Source organism: Euleptes europaea, chromosome 11, assembly GCF_029931775.1.
Source record: "Euleptes europaea isolate rEulEur1 chromosome 11, rEulEur1.hap1, whole genome shotgun sequence".
Lineage (NCBI taxonomy): Eukaryota > Metazoa > Chordata > Lepidosauria > Squamata > Sphaerodactylidae > Euleptes > Euleptes europaea.
The window spans coordinates 45,714,821-45,734,923 of NC_079322.1; the positions used below are offsets into that span (position 1 = coordinate 45,714,821).

At 42.1% G+C, this 20,103-nt stretch overlaps 2 protein-coding genes across 2 annotated transcripts in view; one reads left to right on the forward strand and one right to left on the reverse strand.

The window, feature by feature from the left end:
- Positions 1–102, reverse strand: part of BZW2 (basic leucine zipper and W2 domains 2) — a 46,296-nt gene extending 46,194 nt beyond the window's left edge. Inside the window, exon 1 of the mRNA XM_056857342.1 lies at positions 48–102. The gene's annotated coding sequence lies outside the window, so the exon portion shown is untranslated. The remainder of the gene's footprint in view (positions 1–47) is intronic.
- Positions 103–673: 571 nt separating this feature from the next.
- Positions 674–18,546, forward strand: ANKMY2 (ankyrin repeat and MYND domain containing 2). The gene is made up of 10 exons (XM_056857341.1): positions 674–740; positions 4,506–4,570; positions 7,384–7,522; positions 9,533–9,631; positions 11,235–11,395; positions 13,532–13,746; positions 15,558–15,693; positions 16,847–16,975; positions 17,128–17,269; positions 18,322–18,546. Exons 1-10 carry the CDS (start codon positions 674–676, stop codon positions 18,531–18,533), a joined length of 1,365 nt encoding a protein of 454 aa, XP_056713319.1. The 3' UTR covers positions 18,534–18,546.
- The last annotated feature ends 1,557 nt before the right edge of the window (positions 18,547–20,103 follow it).

Sequence of the window (20,103 nt, forward strand, 5' to 3'; positions counted from 1 at the left end):
CAAAACCCCCCACCGCACCCCCCACCCACCCCCAAGTAAGCTTTTACCTCTCTTGGGGTGGTTGCTCTTATCTACGGAGAAGAAGCAGAGAGACAGCAGCGGCGATGCTGGACAATGGAGAAGTGAAGGACAGACACTTGGGCACACACAGCCGCCCCTAACTCCGCCTCCTGGCCGCGCCGCTTCCAACGACCCGGGGTGAGGGGGGGGCGTCTTAGGAACGCGTGCGTTTCCGCAAAACGCCTCCAAAAACTTTAGGCCTTTTATTTTATGAGCAACCGATTTTGAATGACCCACGTTCCGGATGTCACAAAAATAAACACGCAAAGCTCTCCCGCCCCCGCGTCGCCGTTACCATCCGCCGCCGCCGCGCCCCTTTTCAAGGCGAGTGGTCTAACCCGCTTCCCCTCCCACTTCTCCAGGCAGCTAGAGGAAGTGGCGAGGAAATGAGCTGCGGGGCTTGAGCGGGCGCGTTTACGCAAGCAAAAAGTGGGGGGGGGCTGCTTGTTATGGTGGTTACGCACCCGCTGAGCCTGGTGGTTTGTTTCTGGGGGCCCGCGAATATTGTACAAGGAGGCTCGGTAGCGAAACCGTGATTGCAAAACTGCAGAGAAGGGAGGAGGGGGGGGGCAGAGAGACGAATAAGAATTGCATCTCGCTGCAGAAGGAAGCCATGGCTCCTCTAAAGAAAGGCGACCTAAGCGAGGAGGAGACAGAACTGCTGGGAGTGATCGGGAAAGGTGAGGCGCGCAGGATCTCGCAAGCTAAGCGGGGTCGGCCCTGGTATTGGGATGGGAGACACACACACCCCCGAGAAAGTGTGCAGAGGGAGGCGAATCGACCTCTGCTCGCCTCCTACCTTGGGAGGCTCTTGCCTTGCGTTTGCCGCCCTCTAAATGCACGTTTTCCCCCAGCCAAATTCTCAAAACTCAACAATAAGCCGAGCTCTGAGAATGCAGGGGGGGGGGGGAAGGTGCATCTGGAGAGCGGCAAACCCAAGGCGAGAACCTCCCGTGCGTTTTGGCCCGAAAACCCTGCGGGGTCGCCACGAGCCCACTGCGACCGGACGGGGCTTTTCGCTGCGCGAACTCCTCCTAGAACCCAGATGTGGGGACGAGGGAGGAGGCGCGCGCCTCCAGCTGCTTGCAGTCGGACGGCCTCCGGGGCCACTATTCGGCGAAGCAGACCTCCGCACTGCCCTGGGGGGCGTCGTTTCCCACAGAAATGGGGGGAAATGAGGTTGCAGAAAGAGACAGTGCTTCAAAGATGTGGGTCTTAGGTCATGGAGGGTTTTAAATGTCATCTCCAGCATAGGAGTCGTCATGAAGATTAGGAAATATTTGGAGGAATGTACACTGACAAATATACCTTTATAAAATTTCCTCCCATCTTTGATTTGTGATATCTTTTGAAATATCAAATTGCCTTTTTGTTCTATAGATGGGTTCTTTAACCCCATTAATATCTCATAGAATTTAGCCAGCAACCCTTTTGATATTTTAGAATATACTCATGGGTGTTTAAAGGCTGGAATATATCCGCTTGTAGTTTTAGTTTGAATATATGTTTTAAGTTGCAGAAGCTGGAATCTTGACAAAGGTTTGTCTTCTATTTTTTGCCTGATTTACTCCCAAGATATTATGTCAACATCTCTGTGGAAAATTCACAGCAGGTAGCCGTGTTAGTCTGTCTGCAGTAGCAGAAAAAGGCCAGAGCCCAGTAGCACCTTAAAGACTAACAAAAATATTTTCTGGCAGGGTATGAGCTTTCGTGAGCCACAGCTCACTTCTTCAGATACAGCTAGAATGTGAATCCATCTGTCTTCAAGTAGAGGAGAGTGAATTCAGACAAACATTAGTATGTAAATGTTAACGGTATGTAAATGTGAATAGCAGGCGTGATGGGATTAGGTGTGGTATGCAGAAGAGTCTGATGTCCAGGGGAGAGATGGGTGTGGAGAAATCAGCATTGGTAAGGAGCCATGAATGCAAGGTCTTTATTCAGCCCAGGTAAATGCATTGTCTTTAGTTTGAATATCAACTGTAATTCAGCAGTTTCTCTTTCCAATCTCCCTTTGAAATTCCTTTGTAAGAGAACTTCTACTCTTAAATCTGCAACAGAATGTCCTGGAAGGTTGAAATGTTCTCCCACTGGTTTTTGAATATTGTGGTTTCGGGGGGGGGGGGGGAATGCAACTGACAATTTACATTTTTTATTTTAAGGTAAGTACCACAACAGTGCCCTGACCTGGATGGCCCAGGCTAGCCTGATCTCGTCAGATCTCAGAAGCTAAGCAGGGCCGGCCCTGGTTAGTATTTGGATGGGAGACCACCAAGGAATACCAGGGTTGCTGTGCAGAGGAAGGCACTGGCAAACCACCTCTGTTAGTCTCTTGCCATGAAAACCCCAAAAGGGGTTGCCATAAGTCGGCTGCGACTTGACAGCACTTCACACACACACACACACACACACACACAACAGTGCTCTGGAATATAGTTAATTATAATGTCTTATGAAAAGTGTTGTGCTCTTATTTTTTCTACGAGACATCTGTTTTTGAAAACTGGCTAGCAATTTGGGCCCCCCCCAAGTAGTTAGCCTTGCCTAGGGTGCAAAAATGACTGGCCACTGCTGGCAAGTTTCTTATATGCATTTGCTTCCCAGTTGTTTACAGCTCCCTAAAGGAAGTGGTTGGGGAAGGCGCTGGCAAACCACCCCGCAAACAAAGTCTGCCTTGGAAACGTCAGGATGTGACATCACCCCATGGATCAGGAATGACCCCGTGCTTGCACAGGGGACCTTTACCTTTAAAGGAAGTGGTAAAGGGGTGAGGAGAGCAGCCCAGAGAGGCGGAGACCCGGCTGCCCTGATCAGCGGAAGACCCCGGGTCGCCTATCATGTGGCATGGAGATGTGGCAGGTCTCACTGGAGGCAGCCTTTTTGCTACTGGGCCTATGTTATGGGGTTGGTTTTGGGGGGCTAATGACATCCTTCCTGAAGTGTGTATTATTGTGCTTTTCGAGCACGCCTTTGCTTCCATTTACTAGGCTAGTGACAGTTATACCCCCAGGCTAAGGTTGGGTTGTTCCTCTTTTCCTGACCTTTGTAGAGCAGCAGCGTGTAATTCCCAGGGGCAATGTCCATTTCCACAAAAAAAAAATTCTGCCTGTTCTCTTGCTAACTGCAGATAGCTGGTACTTTGGGTTCCTGTGGTCTTGTGATAGCCAGTATTGTGTACTAATCTCTGTGCAGTGAATTGTAGGACATTAAAAGGCATTGTTCTGTTGGAACTCTTTGTTCGGAGTTTTGTATGTAATGTCCGCTACTTGTAGCAATGTAGGCAAAGATGAAGTTTGCAGCTGAGGCATTTCAGGAAAACAAATCTCTATGACAATTCTTTCACATGGAGAAGGATTCCAGTGCTAATAGATATAGCCAGGCACAGCATCTGGTGCCCTGACCTGGATGGCCCAGGCTAGCCTGATCTCGTCAGATCTCAGAAGCTAAGCAGGGTTAGTACTTGGATGGAAGACCACCAAGGAGAATACCAGGGTTGCTGTGCAGAGGAAGGCAGTGGCAAACCACCTCTGTTAGTCTCTTGTTTTGAAAACCCTACTGGGTTGCCCTAAGTTGGCTGCAACCTGATGGCATTTTAAGAACATAAGAAAAGCCATGCTGGATCAGACCAAGTCCCATCAAGTCTGTTCACACAGTGGCCAACCAGATGCCTCTAGGAAGCCCACGAACAAGATGACTGCAGCAGCGTTATCCTGCCTGTGTTCCATGGCACCTAATATAAATGGGCATGCTCCTCTGATCCTGGAGAGAATAGGTATACATCTTGACTAGTATCTATTTTTACTAGTAGCCATGAATACCCTTCTCCTCCATGAACATGTCCACTCCCCTCTTTATACACACACACACAACAGAGCATCTGGTAAATCCTTGCCCTCTAGTTTGGATATATTTTGGATAATTTTGCTTCACCTGTCCTGAGCACCTGGAACAGGTAGGCTGCCTCCTAGAAAGTCTATCATTCCTACTGCGCATTATTATTTAATCACAGTCTGTATTCCCGCTCTTCCTCCAAACTTGGTAAGACTGAGAGATGGTGACTGGTCCAAGGAGCTTCGTGGCTGAGTGGATATTACTCCCTTATGAACCTGGGGTTTCTTGCTTACCTCTAGAGCTCTAACTTTAGGAATATAACCAATGTAAACTTAATTTACAAAAACACTGAATTATTAATTAATAAACATTTCATAAGTCAATCATTACACGTGACTTTATGAAAAGTGGTGCACATTCAATTTTACATTAAAATCCTATTGTGTAGGTCAGCAGTGTCTGAATATATGGCATCCTCTTACAACCTCTGTCCATTAAAACACTAAAACCCATCAACTATAAAACATCTTGCTTAAAGGAGACAGGTTGTTATGTATTGCTGCTTTTTAAAAATTAGTCTTCAGAGTTTGTGATTTTATTTATTTTTAATTTAGGAAACACTGAAGAAGCTGCAAGGCTACTAGGCAACAAGAATGTCCGTGTCAATTGTTTGGATGAGGTAAATAGCGGCTAAATATGTTCCTGAATGGGTCACCATTAGGGAGAAAAATGGGATATAAACACCGAAATAAATAAAGTGAGTGAATATGCAGATCTTGTTGAATTCAAAAAATCTGCATCTTAATGGTCACGGAGTAAACAAATTAGTTATTGTGCAACAGTTACTGAGACTTTTATTATTGTCCCATTCACGTAGATCATACTTTTTAAACTTCAAACTTCCCAAGCTCCTAAAAATAATTTATCAAAAATGAAAATAGCATATTGTATAACAGGCCATTGCAGAAGTTCAGTGCCGTGTCAAAGATGGGTCTGTTGAGCTGTTACTGTGGGAGAAAGCTTTCAGGATATTTATAGATCAACTTCCCTTTTAGATCACCACCGGTTCATTTTGTGCATTCAAACTAACATCTTGCAAACGTTGGCCACAATCCAGCACAAAGTTAGGCTTATCTGTACCTAATTTTGTGCTGGATTGTGGGTATAGAGATTGTAGATTTTCAAACACAAACCAAAATCATTCTGATCAGCTTAGGCTTCCCCAGTAGTCACAGTAAATAAATCTAATGGAGATTTGAGGATCTGTGTGAAGTATGGAAGACTAAACAAATGAACCGTTCAGGACAGCTATCCATTTCCAAATGCAGCAGATACACTGGATAAAATGTCTAACACAAAGTTTTTTTAGTAGTTTTGATTTGGCATCTGGTATAGGTCACCAAATTCAAGAGGCTCCAGAAAGCAAGGGGAAAAAACTGCCTTTGTTTACATCCTGTGAACTCTTTCAGTATTGCAGAATGCCGTTTGGGATTATGAACACCCTTTCAAGGAGTAGCTGATGACTTTACTAGAGTGTTGAAAGTGAAGACATCTTCACCTACTTCATTTGTTTCCATAGAAATGGAAGGAATATTTTTTGGGGCCTGGAAAGGGTTTTGAAACTATTCAGAGAGTCTGGATTTAAACTGGCAGGGACATATTGCTAGTGAGAATGGGCTGGAGCCCCAATCTCAGAAATTAGATATGATGAAAAACTGGAAGATGGTAACAACTTCGAAGGATGTACAAAAATGTTCCTATTCGCATAGTAGTCAGTTCCTGGGCAGCTGTTCATTAGGGCTGTTTTTACAGTTGCTGCTGGTGGCGCTTCTATATTAGCAAGTTTTCGTTTCCCTGATGCATCTTTTCTTTGCTTGGACAATTCCACTTCTAGTGATTTTTCCCTCACATTGTTTCCAGGTGTTGTTTGGCCTGGAACTCCTTTGGGTAGTTGCTGCTGGGTGGTTTTTCTCTCCAAGACTGCTTGTGAATTTCTTGCAAGTGGGCCTTTTCTAACTGTTCAACCACCACTCTGGCAAGTTGTTCCTGGAAGGTGCTGATGTTGTGAAAGAGTCACTGCATCTGGGAACAACGTTGTTGTGAAGACAAAGCTTGCTGTGCTTTTCAGATGCCTTCTGGCTACGCACAGCCTACCTATTATAATATGGGCATTTCCCTAGGTATGAGTAAAAGCAGCAGCACTTACAGCTGCTAAAGCCAGCTGTTAAAGCTAGTACTTTTAGTGCACATAAATCTGTCTCATGACTTCCTTAGCATATCTTTGTGATCAGATGGCGATGTTCAGCTCCTTGTCTTTTAAATGAGTATTAATTTTATCACTATAATTTCTGCAGATGGTTTACTTGGTTGTGGTTATAGTAAAATAATGTTTAATTACACCTAGTTAAGTACTACAATGTGTAGGTTTGGTGACTGGTCAGAGCCAGCATGGTGTAGAGGTTAAGAGCGGTGGACTCTAATCTGGAGAACCGGGTTCGATTCCCCACTCCTTCACATGAAGCCAGCTGGGTAACCTTGGGCCAGTGACAGTTCTCTCAGAACTCTCTCAGCCCACATGAAGCCAGGCAATGGCAAGCCACCTCCGAACATCTCTTGCCTTGAAAACCCTACGGGGTCGCCACACTTGACAGTACTTTCCACCACCACCACCATAGCTGACAGAGCACACGTTTCACATGTAGAAAGTTCCTTATCAGACCCTGCTACAGCTGAATAAAGATGTTACCAGGTAGTAAGTGTTGAAGAAAGACCTTTCTCTGTCTTACACCTCACAGAGGCATTGCCAGCTAGAGTAGATGGTGTTGACCTAGGCAGACCAGTGGTCTGACTCGTTGAAAAGCAGCTTCAGTTGTTTGTTTTATTCAGCAATGTGATTGCATCTGCCTTTCTTTTTTTAAAAAACAATAGTATGTGAATTATTGCTGCTTTATAAATGATCAGCTTAATTACTTGTATTTCTGATCTAGAGAAGGAGACATTTTTCGCTTAAGAAACCCAGCCTGCTGATATATTTGCCATTATAAGAAACATAAATTGAAAAGCTTTTCAATAGCAATGATCCCAATTCAGTAAGCAAATGGAGGGTGGGGGGTAGAAGAATTGCAACTGCCTGCATTGGAAAGTGCACACAGCTGAAATTTCTTCTTTGGTAGAAACTCGCACAATATCATTAAAGCTGAATACGTACAAAGGTACTTTTGGCAAACAAGAAGAAACAACTTGGTTTTTGAAAAGCTTAATTGTATAGAGAGAGCATAGTTAAGAGCATTTTCATGACCCAGTGTGACAAAAAGAACATAGAATTAGCTTGCTAGGAGTATAGCCTTTTTATTTCAGGGGTTCTTTACAGGTTGCTTTTCTTGTATCAACCCATGTAGCAGATCAGCATTGTGCACTGGCTTTTAAATACTAGTGGAGGAGAATAAAAAGATATTTAAAACTCTTGCATTTATTTATTTTTTCTCTTATTAGCATGGTATGACCCCTCTGATGCACGCAGCGTACAAAGGGAAAGTTGACATGTGCAAATTGTTGTTGCGACATGGGGCTGATGTGAACTGCAATGAGCATGAGCATGGATATACTGCCTTGATGTTTGCTGGGCTTTCAGGTATGCTTTTTTCCTTTGCATATGCTAGGAGGTCTTACTGTTTAGGCAAAGATTCCTCCACAGTCAAATTGCTCATGCTTTGGTGTGAGTTCACAATTGCTACCAGTTCAGAACATGGGCTATGGTAGTCTGAGCCTTGTTTATATATATCATTTTCAATCCCCTGATGTGGAAGGTCGCTGGAGATGCAGTTACTTTGGATAATTGTTGTCAGTTCTGCAGCAGTTTTCCTTGTTGGTGGTGAGTCTCTTGTGATAGGGGCGCTATATATGTGTGCTCAGTGGCTACCCCCCAGCATTGGAACAATCTTCCTTTGGTGATCTAGTAATCCGAAGCAGGTATCTTGCTGCAGTAAATGCTTGTTTGGTTAAGTCTATCTTGCCAGAAATGATCCAAGGGATAACTTGAAGGATCGTCTAATGGCAAATTTGGATGAAATGGCTTTCTTTAAATCTGCCCGGTCCTTAGAAGTGAAGGGAGACAGAATTGTGGGAAAAGTGGAGCATCTGTCATTATAAACCATGTTTTGAGACCAAATGAAAGAAAGGTCCTATTCAGACAGGTAAGCCAGCACAGTACAAGCTCTTTTGCATTTAGTTCAAGATCAAGAGTGTGGGGGGGGAAGAAGTGTATTTTGCACTGTGTGGGAGGAATCTCTAAGATGAATTCTACTTTTGTTTGTTTCTTTGAAAAAGGAACAAAACTGCTGCGGGCTAGGAACTAATTAGCATATTAATGTTTTATTGAGAGAAACTGAATTTCAATTGAACTGTATTTTAATTATTATGTGAGCCGCCCTGAGCCTGGTTTTGCGGGGGTGGGGTGGGGGCAGGATATAAATAAAAGTATTGTTGTTGTTATCGTTATCATTATTATCATAATTACATGCAAAATTGGGCACCGGTGTCATGTGAGTTTGGTACTGGAACAAGCTCTCTTCCTCCAGCAGCCAAGACACACAGCAGTGACTGGAGTGTTTCCAGCTCTTTCTTAAAACACAGCTACCCCATGTAATGAGAGGGCCCCCCGGTACTGCTGTTCATTTCACACCAGATATAACATATACTGTGATATTAGCCAGTGTGGTGCTGGAAGCGTGTTGAGCCTAAACTGCCTTGCTGGGTTGTCATGAAGATCTATGGGCGGTGGAGAACAACAAATGCTGCCTTAAATTGTTTGAATGAAGGGTAGGTAAGGACATATGATTTGTATATGGGGATATTATGTTGATGTAAGGTAACATAACTTTTCTTAGTCCAAAATAAAATATGATCTGTCCCCATGGCGCAGAGTGGTAAGCTGCAGTACTGCAGTCCAAGTTCTGCTCACGACCTGAGTTCAATCCCGACGGAAGTCAGTTTCAGGTTGCCGGCTCAGGAATGACCCGGTGCTTGCACAGGGGACCTTTACCTTTTTAAAAAAAGGTAATATTAGCTGCCTGGGTGGGGAGATCTTGGGGCTTGACTGCAGCACTTCCTTATAGGGTAAAACTTTTTAAATTGCTTTGGATTCCAGGGTCTGGTAAATGTCTTTCTCTAGCAAAGGACAGTTTCTTATGTCAAAGGTACAGGGATGACAGACAAATGCTAAACAATATTTATTAATACATGAAACATCTTGTGGGACAGAGGAGGAAGAATTGGATGTTGTCCAGGTGCTTTTCCACAATAAGACTGTAATATGATGAACCCAGTACAGAAATGTTAGAAAGTCATTGTATTCAGCCCTAGATGTCACTTTGAGCCACCAACATCTTGTAGCAAATAATAGATTTTATTGTTTGGCACAGGAATTTCATTAGATACACGAGACATAGACATATTGTTACTATCTAGAGTGCCAAAAAGCAGAGTAATCAAAGCTGGTATTCAGTATCAAATTCTTTTGCTGCCTCCCATTCATTTGATTGTATCCTTTTTAAAAAATAAAGCCCACCAACCAAACTATATTTTAGGCAAATATTTTCTGTTCAGACTTCTAGAAATGTAAGCTGTCTTCTTTTTTTATTAGGCAACAAAGAAATCACCTGGATTATGTTAGAGGCTGGAGCGGAGACAGATGTTGTTAACTCTGTGGGAAGAACTGCTGCTCAGATGGCTGCTTTTGTAGGTAAATGGAGCATCTTGACATCCTAGCTTTCATGGAGGCTATGGGATGATGGTGCTTGACTTTGATTTTGATTGCATTTAATCTATGCAGTATTAATCATTTTCCACTTAATTATATATGTTTGGATTGAAAGTGGTCACTGTAATGCAGCTAGTTTACTTGAATCCTCCTGTTTTCTAGTAGTCTTTAGACCTGAGGTACAAAAATGTTTGGCATAGGAGAAAGCTCAGAACTTAATCCAGCACCTACAGTGGAGTGTAAGGAACTAGCTTTTAGCTTTAAAAACCTCCAATGCCATATATCCAATAAATATTGAGCAGTCCTTGGAGAGAAATTATTCAGTCACTTGTAACCTGCTTTGAGACTCCTAAAGGTAGAGAAAAGCAGGATATAAGAATCAACTCTTCTTTTTGATGCAATCGCTAGTCGGAACAGGAAATTGTACCGCTAGTTTCTCTGAAAACGAAAAGCTCTGTCATTCCTCCACCTGCTTAAAAAATTGGACAATCGGTACTCATATCAATTCATGTGAGCTCCTTTCAGTTGTGGTACCATAGTATCTTCTGGAAGGGATGATCTCTTTGATTGGTTACCAGCACAATGTGGCATCTTCCTTGTTTTCCTTAGATTGAATTGGTTCAGTGAACTAGAAAAAAATACAAGCCTATAAAACTGGGTCTAAGTTTAGAACCATTTCCCTGAAATATATCCTTCTTTTGGTTCTCAAGCCAATTTCCTGCTGAGAGAAATTAGTACCTAATTTTTAGCATTGTGTCTTATGGCCTTAAAGAGTTTTGACAGCTTTATAAGAATGTATTTTCCTTCCCTCCTTCAGTCGTTTATTGGAATTGTGCTTCTTCATCTCTAAATACGACAGTAAAAAATTGTGCACTTTGTGATATAAGCATGCAACTTGGAAAATATACAAAGGATATACCATAAAGCTCAGACTGGTGGCTTTGTAATTAGTGTATTTATAATAATGCACACAACTATCTCATGTTCTGTGCCTCCTATTTGCTTTTTCTTTATAACAAGGTATAGAACAGTAACCAGCCGGCTACCTAGCCTGCTCAGGAACTGCAGATAAATTATCTGTAATTGTTTTCCTAGAAAGGAACTGTGCAGCATTAGTTTAATAGAATTGTAATGTAATTCTAGGGCATATCCTTTAATTTTTAATAACAGTAAGGGGATTCTAGTATTGTGTACTCTTACAGAAGTTGTAACCCCAATAACTAGCATTCTAAAATGTTTAATCTGCCCAGAGAACTATAGATCACTAGTAAATATTGAAAAACCGTCTTTGTATTTTGTCACAGTTGACTATATGTTTTAGGTTTATTACACAGGAACCTCCCTACTTTAATTTGACCTTCACAGGTACCCTTTATAGGTAACATGTTTTATGCTTTCATCATAAAGTTCACAATTCTAGCTCTTATCATGGCTTAGCCATGACACTAAAAGTATATAATGATTTGTTAGGGTTTTTGGTAAACAAATAACCTCCCTACCTTCTGCATGATTGACTTCAGGTGTTCATGATTTGTTGGCTTTTTTCTTCCTTAAAGAGGCATAAATCTGCCATTGTTGTTTTTAGGTCAGCACGATTGCGTGACTGTTATCAACAACTTCTTTCCTCGAGAAAGGCTAGACTACTACACAAAACCCCAAGGATTGGATAAAGAACCAAAGCTTCCAGTTAAGTTAGCTGGGCCACTGCATAAGATCATCACAACTACTAACCTGCATCCTGTCAAGGTAGATTGTGGCTTCTGTTTTGGGCCTTACACTAACAGTGCATTTTTAAGGACAGTTACTTCAGTCTAACCCCATCGAAATGAATGGGTTTAGACTGGAGTAACTCTCCTTAGGAATGCACTGTAAGTAACCTGGAGCTTGCTGAATGAAGTCAATTCTATTGGGTCAGTTCAAGCTGCTGGTACTGACCTTTGGGTCTCACGTACTTGAAGAACCTTCCTGCATGTTCCCATGCAGCTGGCCTGGTTTGCCCAGAGAGCGCTACTGTCACTTCCTCATTTGTCTAAGGCATATTCCGACAGACATATGGTTGAGGGCAGCGATGGTTTCCCTCTTGCTGGCCTCCCTTCCTTTATTTTGCTGAGGTTTGCTTTATTTATTGTTGGAATATGTTTTTGCCTTATGGTTTCCTGCTATGGTTATATTGTTATTGTTTATGGCTTAGGGCGCCTTGGCTTTTTAAGTCATGTGTGGTTTTAATTGTAAATTATGATTGGTTTTATATTGTGTTGAACCTGATGTGAGCCTAAGTCAAGAAGGGACATATAAAAGTCTAATAATAATAATAACAATAGTTGTTGCTGTTGTTGTGCCACGGCCCAGGTTGTAGATTCTTCAGTGACTGCCCCATGCGTGTGGAACAGCCTCTCTGGCTTTCCAGTGAGGCTGAAAAAACAATTATTCCAGAGAGCGTTTGGGGCAGTCTTGAGTATGGGGAACAGTATCTTTTTAAAAAGGTAAAGGTCCCCTGTGCAAGCACCGGGTCATTCCTGACCCATGGGGTGACATCACATCCTGACATTTCGAAGGCAGGCTTTGTTTTATGGGGTGGTTTGCCAGTGCCTTCCCCAGTCATCTTCCCTTTACCCCCAGCAAGCTGGGTCCTCATTTCACCAACCTCGGAAAGATGGAAGGCTGAGTCAACCTTGAGCCGGCTACCATAAAGTGTGCTAAGATTAGTGCTTTTGATGTATTATAGCTTTATTGTATTTTATATTATTATTACCAGCTTTGAGTCCTAAATTGCTCAGGAGAAAGGCAGGCATATAAATATTTTCAATAAATAAATAAAATCTTTTAAGAGAAATATTTACCCATGGAATTGAATTACTACATTTGGCCTGGGGCTAAAACATGATTCTGAGTTTGTTCTTGAGACATGCAGAAGTCAGGCACACAGCGGCTTCAGCACTTCACCTTTTACGTGGCAAAATATTTGTATTAAATAGGCTTTAAGTGGAAAAACTCCTCCACATTAAAGAGAATTAATTTATCCGGCATTTTTTAACTTGGGGCTCTTTCCCTGTAGCATATAAATTAAGCCTAAGAGTGCACCCAAAAGCTCCTGACTATATAGATAGGTTTCTATTTTACTTCTGTTATACAAACTTTTATGACAGCTTGAATAAAAATGAAAGTATTGGGATGTGTTTGCTATGGGACAGTCATTACAAAGTTTTGTAGTATCATAAGATCTCTACACTTTCATCCCATCCTTCCAAGGAGCTCAGAACACATAAATAGTACACCCCTCCCCCACAACAACCCCATGTGGTAGATAGATCACTATGGGTAGCTGTGTTAATCTGTCTGTAGCAGTAGAAAAGAGCAAGAGCCCAGTAGCATCTTAAAGACTAACAAAAATGTGACTCGCAAAAGCTCATACCCTGACCTAAATTTTGTTAATCTTTAAGGTGCTACTGGACTCTTGGTTTTTCCCATGTGGTAGGTTAGGCTGAGTATGAATGATTGTCCCAAGGCCATCTGGTGAACTCCATGGCTGAATTGAGAACAGAACCCCAGTTGTTTTAGTCCAGCATTCTAAACAGTGTGCTGTGCTGGCTATCAAAGATGCTAGATGGCTACTTTGATCAGAGTGAAATTAATATGATCCTCACCTCCTATGCTCATTGTGCATGTATTGCAAAATGAAATGAATATGTTCACTGTATGAACATAGCTGTTCTAGATAACATAACAAGCTGCTTTAGATAAAATAGCACAGTTCAAAGAAGTGAAGCAAGACTTTAGAAGACTTAATGGGCAACAGGTTTTATATGTAGTTTCTTTTTGGAATAATCTTTTTCAGAAACAGCCCTACATATTAGGTAATCATCTTGTTAATCTTTCCTGCAGATAGTATTGCTAGTGAAAGAGAATCCTCTCCTGGCTGAAGTCGAAGCACTGCAAAAATGCTACTATGTATTGGATCTCATTTGTGAGAAGTGCATGAAGCAGAGAGATATGAATGAAGTACTGGCAATGAAAATGCATTACATCAGCTGTATTTTCCAGAAATGTATCCTTTTCCTTAAGGAACGTGAAGATAAATTGGATGGATTAATCAAAAGGTACAACATTATCTCTATTATATATAATGTAGCATTGCACGTTATTTTTTTACCCATGCGAAGGAAAGATTAATAAAAGGTGGGGAGACAAAAACGGCAGTTCCCTCTGGAGACCGTAACTCAGGTGTCCCCATTGTGGTGCCTACTGACACCTTTCCTGGCACTCACAAAATATTTTTTAAAAGTGGGCAGGGCCAGGTGGGGCTTGAGTTTTTTGTATGTTTATAGTATAATGCTGGTAGTGGCTTTTATGTAAAGTACTCTACCTGTGAAAACACAATGGGGCTTGCTGTTGACTAGACACGATTGGTCAGCATGGCTAAAATGTTTTATGTGCCTAACTGGAACTTCTTCTGAAGTCATCACAGCTTTCCAGTTTTAATATATTTTTATAATTCAGTTGGGAGTTGATAGCATCAAATTTTGCTAACTTTAAAAAAAAAATTATATTCCTGTAGAAATCTGGCCAGGACCTCTCTCTCTTATTGCAAGGAGCTCTCGCCAGTCCTTCAGCACCAAGTGTCATTGTTACAAGTAACAGTGCAGGTTAAAAATGGCTGTGCTCGTGAGAAAAAGGCTCTTGTAAAGGCAATAGCCAGAAGAAACATTTTCCCCCCTTTTTCTTTTGCATAAGTATATTAGATGCTTGCAAATTGAAGGCAGATATTCCAGTAAGGGTTTCTTAACTTGTTCAATTTGTATACTTTGGTGTACATGCAACAATTGTTTTAAAAAACAATATGTTAATTTTACAGGGCATCTTGTTAAGAGAGCCAGTGTGGTGCAGTGGTTAAGAGTGGTGGACTCTTAACCACTACAAATTCCAAAAGGGGCCACAGGCACAGAAAGGTTGAGAACCTCTGGCACAGTCATTCTGAACTCGTAAATTTGCTTGAATAATCATGAGGGCAGCTGAAAGAAGAACTTCTGTATGAAAGGGGGCTCTACTCATGATCTTCCACCCCTTGCCCACTTATTGACTCTTCCTTCCATTTCTTTTGGCTGCAATTACAGACTTCACTTCCTCCTCTTCCCAGTTTTTTTTTTTAAAGCAGGATCAGGTAGCCATTAAGTCAACTTATTGTGGCCCCCTCTACTGTTTTCCCTTAGCAATTCTGCTTGTCTGGCTTTCTCCGTCTGTTTACTAGATGCAGTAGTGGCAAATGCTGCAGTGAGGTGTTCACTGCTAGGCAGAGCTCGGTTTACTTTTAACGGGGGTGAGCAGCAGCATGTATCTTGAGCCCAGACATTTTGAGAAGGAAGCAATCCTAAGGTGAAAAGTTGCTTGTTACAACTACCTATCGGTTTTGTACTATGGTAGGACAATTATTCTCTTGCCTTGACGTGTGATCATTCTTTCATAGGGCCAGTTCAAATATGGTTTGGCACTGCACAAGCAGGTCTTGAATATCTGTCATCCTTTCCTGTTCCGCAGCAAGCCAGTTTACCAGCATCTGTGCTGGAAAAATATGGCTTCTGTTTAAGTCTCCAAACCAGAACTGGGAAATGCTTTCAAGCTGTAGTTTACCTATTCCGATATGATTTGCCCAAAATGTGAAGGCAAGGGAAAAATCAAAAGCTTATAATACAAAATTATGGCATTGCATCTGAATAACCAGTTGTAAATGTTGCATACAAAGGCATTGGCACTTCTTTTATGCTGTAGACATTGAGCTGGACTGCTAAATCTTGGCCTGCACTTTAATGTTAGGCAGGGAAGGGGGTCAAGGTGGGCAGAGAACAATGGAAGAAAAGTGTTCAGTGGTAAAGCCATGACTTTTCTTTATCGTTTCTTGCTCTAACGTTTTCAGCCTACTAAAAGGCAGAGATAAAGATGGCTTTCCATTGTATCAAGAGAAACTCATCAGAGAGTGCATTCGAAAATTTCCTTACTGCGAAGCTACATTGCTCCAGCAGCTTGTGAGAAGCATTGCTCCAGTGGAAATTGTGAGTGCCTGGGACTGAACAGTCCATTTCTTTTTGTACCTGTTTAGCAAAGCATTTGAAATGCACAACATGCAGGTGACTTGGTCTCCCTGCCACCACCCATTTTGAGGTAGGGATGTCTAAATGGCCAACTGAAAGAGCAATCTTTCCAGTAATTAAAAGGTACATGCTGGGTGTAATTTTGCATTCTGAAGGGCCCATAATGAGTGGTAACTGTGGAAGGCCTTGTGGTCCAACAGTAACGTAAGCCATTGCTTTTTCTTTAGAATGTGTTTAATGCAGCCAACCTAGTGCTGCTGCTACTGCACCATTAGGCCACAACCAGTATCCTAACTTGAGATCATGCTGTCCCCTCCTCTCCATTTTTCATCCATCAAAAATAGAAAATCAGAATGTTTTTAAACCCCTTTACTATAACTGGAAAAAAGTAGAATTTACTAACCATCAATAACAGAGCACATTGGATTTTTTATTATTGGTATGAATGGTACATGTTTTTTAAATTGCTATAGATACGAAGGTCACAGTTTTCAACAGTAATAAAACAAAAATCTCCTGAACAGGAAAACTTTGCGTGGGGGGGTGGAAGTAATGTTATGATTGACTTCACTGCGTACTGGTGATGAAAACCAGATGAAGAGTTCAGAAGAAGCCTTGTTATTTTGTGTTCATGCAATAAACATTGGCAATGCAATTTTTGCACAGCATTCATATAAGGTTTATTACATTCCTATTACAATAAGGATGTCTTTATTTCTTCTAAAGATAGTAAGCATCCCAACTTCTTTTTCCTACTCAAGACAGAAATTGCTTAAACTCTCACTGTAAATGTTAAGGATATAAGCAAATTACAGTGCATCATTTTATAACTAGCATGCCTTCACCAGTTCATCTTCTGTTACAGCATGATGCCAGTAATCTCTTTGCCTCTTCTTGCAACACAGCAGGCAAAGAAATTGAATGCCCAGCTGAGAGCTACACAAAGTGCTGCTTTTGTTCAACTATACACTGAACTGCAAGCAGTTTTTTTGCTGCATGTATTTTCAAGTATTATGGATACACTCTTCTAATTGGTTTTATTAGTGCAGTTTGCTGCAGCGTTCAGACACTGTTATTTCCATCTCTTTCCCCCACCACCACCCCAATTCCTCAGGGCTCTGATCCTACAGCGTTCTCTGTTCTGACACAAGCCATTACTGGCCAAGTGGGCTTCGTTGAGGCTGAGTTTTGCACAACATGTGGGGAAAAGGGAGCAGCCAAAAGATGTTCGACATGCAAAATGGTAAGAATTAGGATTTCCTGTTTTGCAATCAGTTGTTACCAGTTTAGAGTTTGACCTTCCTCATCACGGTGTGAGGATACATGTTTTTCCCTGGACAGCTCTAATAAATGCAGTAGTGTTAATCGTCTTGACATTTCTTTGGTTATTCTCAGGTGATCTACTGTGATCAGAACTGCCAGAAAATGCATTGGTTTGCACACAAGAAAGCTTGCAAGATGCTAAAAGAAGCCCATGAGAAGCAGGAGATAGAAGCTGCCAAAGAGAAAAAACGGCAGGAAAGAAAGCAAAAAAGAGGTTGATGCACATTATTACAACACTGTTTATGATAAAGTCGTTCACTGGGGACAGTCTTCAAAACAATGCTATTAATACAGTCATGCCTGACCAGTGCCAGCATGTTGATATAGTGGACAAGTCGTCTGATATTTTTATCACTTAACATATGCAGTACTTCTATACTTTTATAGAAGTATGTCTATGCATTCGTACTTCTAGTTTGGTGAGGAACTATGCCAACAAATAGCTGCTAATAGGTGTGGTCCTTTAGCCTGTCAGGTAATAAATAGGTAAGGAAACCAATAATTTTTCTCTGGACAGTATTCAGTATTCCCTCCTAGTGAGCTGACTCATAAATACAACACTTCCCCCCCCTCTCTTTTATCCCAATAGGATCCATATGCTTAATGAGCAGGGGCATAAGCAAGTCTTTACTGTGTTCCCGAGCAAAATTCACCACCACTTTTTAAAATTGCCAATGAGCTTGACTAACCTGATTCTCTTGGACTTGTTATGTCTTCATTACAAATGCTTTCCAAGAGTATTTTTGAGATAACGGTGTCGATGTTAGTTTGTGTGCTCAATTGCTTTTACATATGCACAACCAGGGACCTGCTAGAAACTTGCAGGGAGGGTACATCTCACCCCCCCACACTTTTACTTCCTTCCCTTTCCCTCCTTCTCTAACAATCTTTCACCTCCTTTCTCCCCCCATCCCTTTCTCCCCCCCCCAACAACTTCTCTGATCAAGTTTCCCCATCTCGCTTTCTCCCCCCTCCTTTCCTTACCTTGACCCCTTGGGCAGTGGCCCTTGTTCAGAGAGCCGCGAGGCTCCTAGAAGCTGCTGCGCACAAGTGCAGACGACATTATTGTTTGGGGGGGGGGTATAGTTTTTGTAAGTTTTGAGGTTTTTTTTGTTGTTGTTGCAAACATGGAGGAACCCCCAAGTTTGCATAAAAAATCTCCTGTCAGTGTGGGGCCAATGTGCATATTTAGATAATCAGCCCACATTTGGCTATTATATAGGTTTGTTATCATTGTGATTTATTTTTTGTTTTTGTTTTCCCCAGAAGCTGCACAAGCAGCAGAATCTATTTCAAATCGAGAACAATTGGTCTCTGAAGATAGTAAAGAGGAGGACATATATGAGGGAGACAAAACTGAAGAAAGAATACCCAACAAGCAGATACCTGTACCATCATTTTCAGCTGACAATCTCTCTGAAGGAGAGACTAATTTAACAGATAGTGCTGTCGCAAAAGCTCATGAATCGGAGGAGTAAGTGAGGTCTAGCTGGAGAGCTATACTTGTGCTCTTTACTGCAATGTTGTGAAGCGTACAGAAGTCCACAGGATACAGTTGTGCTCACTCAGTCACATATGTTGTGATTCAACATATGGCAACTTGTTTGTCCAGTGTAATTGTGTCACACTATCCTAGATTCTGAGGACAAGAGCTTAATCATCTGGTCAAAATCAGAATAGCCTATCCATCTATCTTTGTAGCTACACTGAGCAGAGTAGATGTTCAAATATATGTGGGCAACAGAGGCATTTGCTATAAAAACGAAAACTCGTGTTACACTGAAATAACTCATGTCTTAAAAATATGTATTGGATGTCACTGTATTAAAATAATATAAATGAAGTAAATTAACTACCAACCCCGTTAAATGATGTGGAATTGTAACATCTACAAAGTAAATACTACGTTCTTCTGGAACTTCAGCTACGTACTGAAAATGGAGCCTTGACTACTTACCGTGAGGGATCCTTCTCTTCTGAGGCGAAGGGCATCTTGAGCTGTGAGTTGGTTTTCCTTTGCTCCAATCAGGGAGGCAGGATCAAATTCAACTTCCTGTCTCCCTAGGCGGGAAAACCAGCCTGCAGGAACCAGTTACAGGCTTGCCTAGCTAATTAGACAGGAGTGAACAGAAAAAACTTATAACAATAACATTGATAAATACTGGAGCGGGGATACTCCAAGAACAAATTGACTTCATCATGTTGCCGGAGTGGAGCAGCACAGCTTTTCACATCTTTTTGGTCTTCGGCTGTTCTCCATCCGCTTCTTCGCCACTGTGTGCAGGCGCGGGAAGCTTTTCTGCTCCCAAGGAGCCGCTATCGCGGCCGTTGGGTGAAGCGCCGTCCTTCTAGGTACATCAGACCAGCCCAACCTCATAATCTTCTACTGAGAGGAGGTCGTCCTCCCTGTTTAAAATGGCGTCCGCCATCTTAATTAAACTGTGCCGCTCCACAGATAAAGGGATAGACATAAAAGGGAGGGGAAGGTGAAGGATGGGCGGGAGGACAAAAGGAGGTAAGGAAGTACAAAAACTCACTCGGAACCAAGGATGGACAAATAGGTAAGACAAATCCCTATCCTGACCCTAAATCACAGAGCTGTGATGAAAAACTGCTCTCCCCTCAGAGGCAGGACTAGAACTGCTTCCTGCAGGCTGGTTTTCCCGACTAGGGAGACAGGAAGTTGAATTTGATCCAGCCTCTCCAATTGGAGCAAAGGCAAACCAGCCCACAGCTCAAGATGCCCTTGCCTCAGAGGAGAATGAATTTTGCTATTTTTTCTTATATCTGTTTTCATTAAACAAATCCTGATAATCTATGTTGACCCAAGAGCTAATTGTGTGTGTGTATAAAGTGCCGTCAAGTCACAGCCGACTTATGGTGACCCCTTTTGGGGTTTTCATGGCAAGAGACTAACAGAGGTGGTTTGCCAGTGCCTTCCTCTGCACAGCAACCCTGGACTTCCTTGGTGGTCTCCCATCCAATTACTAACCAGGGCTGACCCTGCTTAGCTTCTGAGATCTGATGAGATCAGGCTAGCCTGGGCCA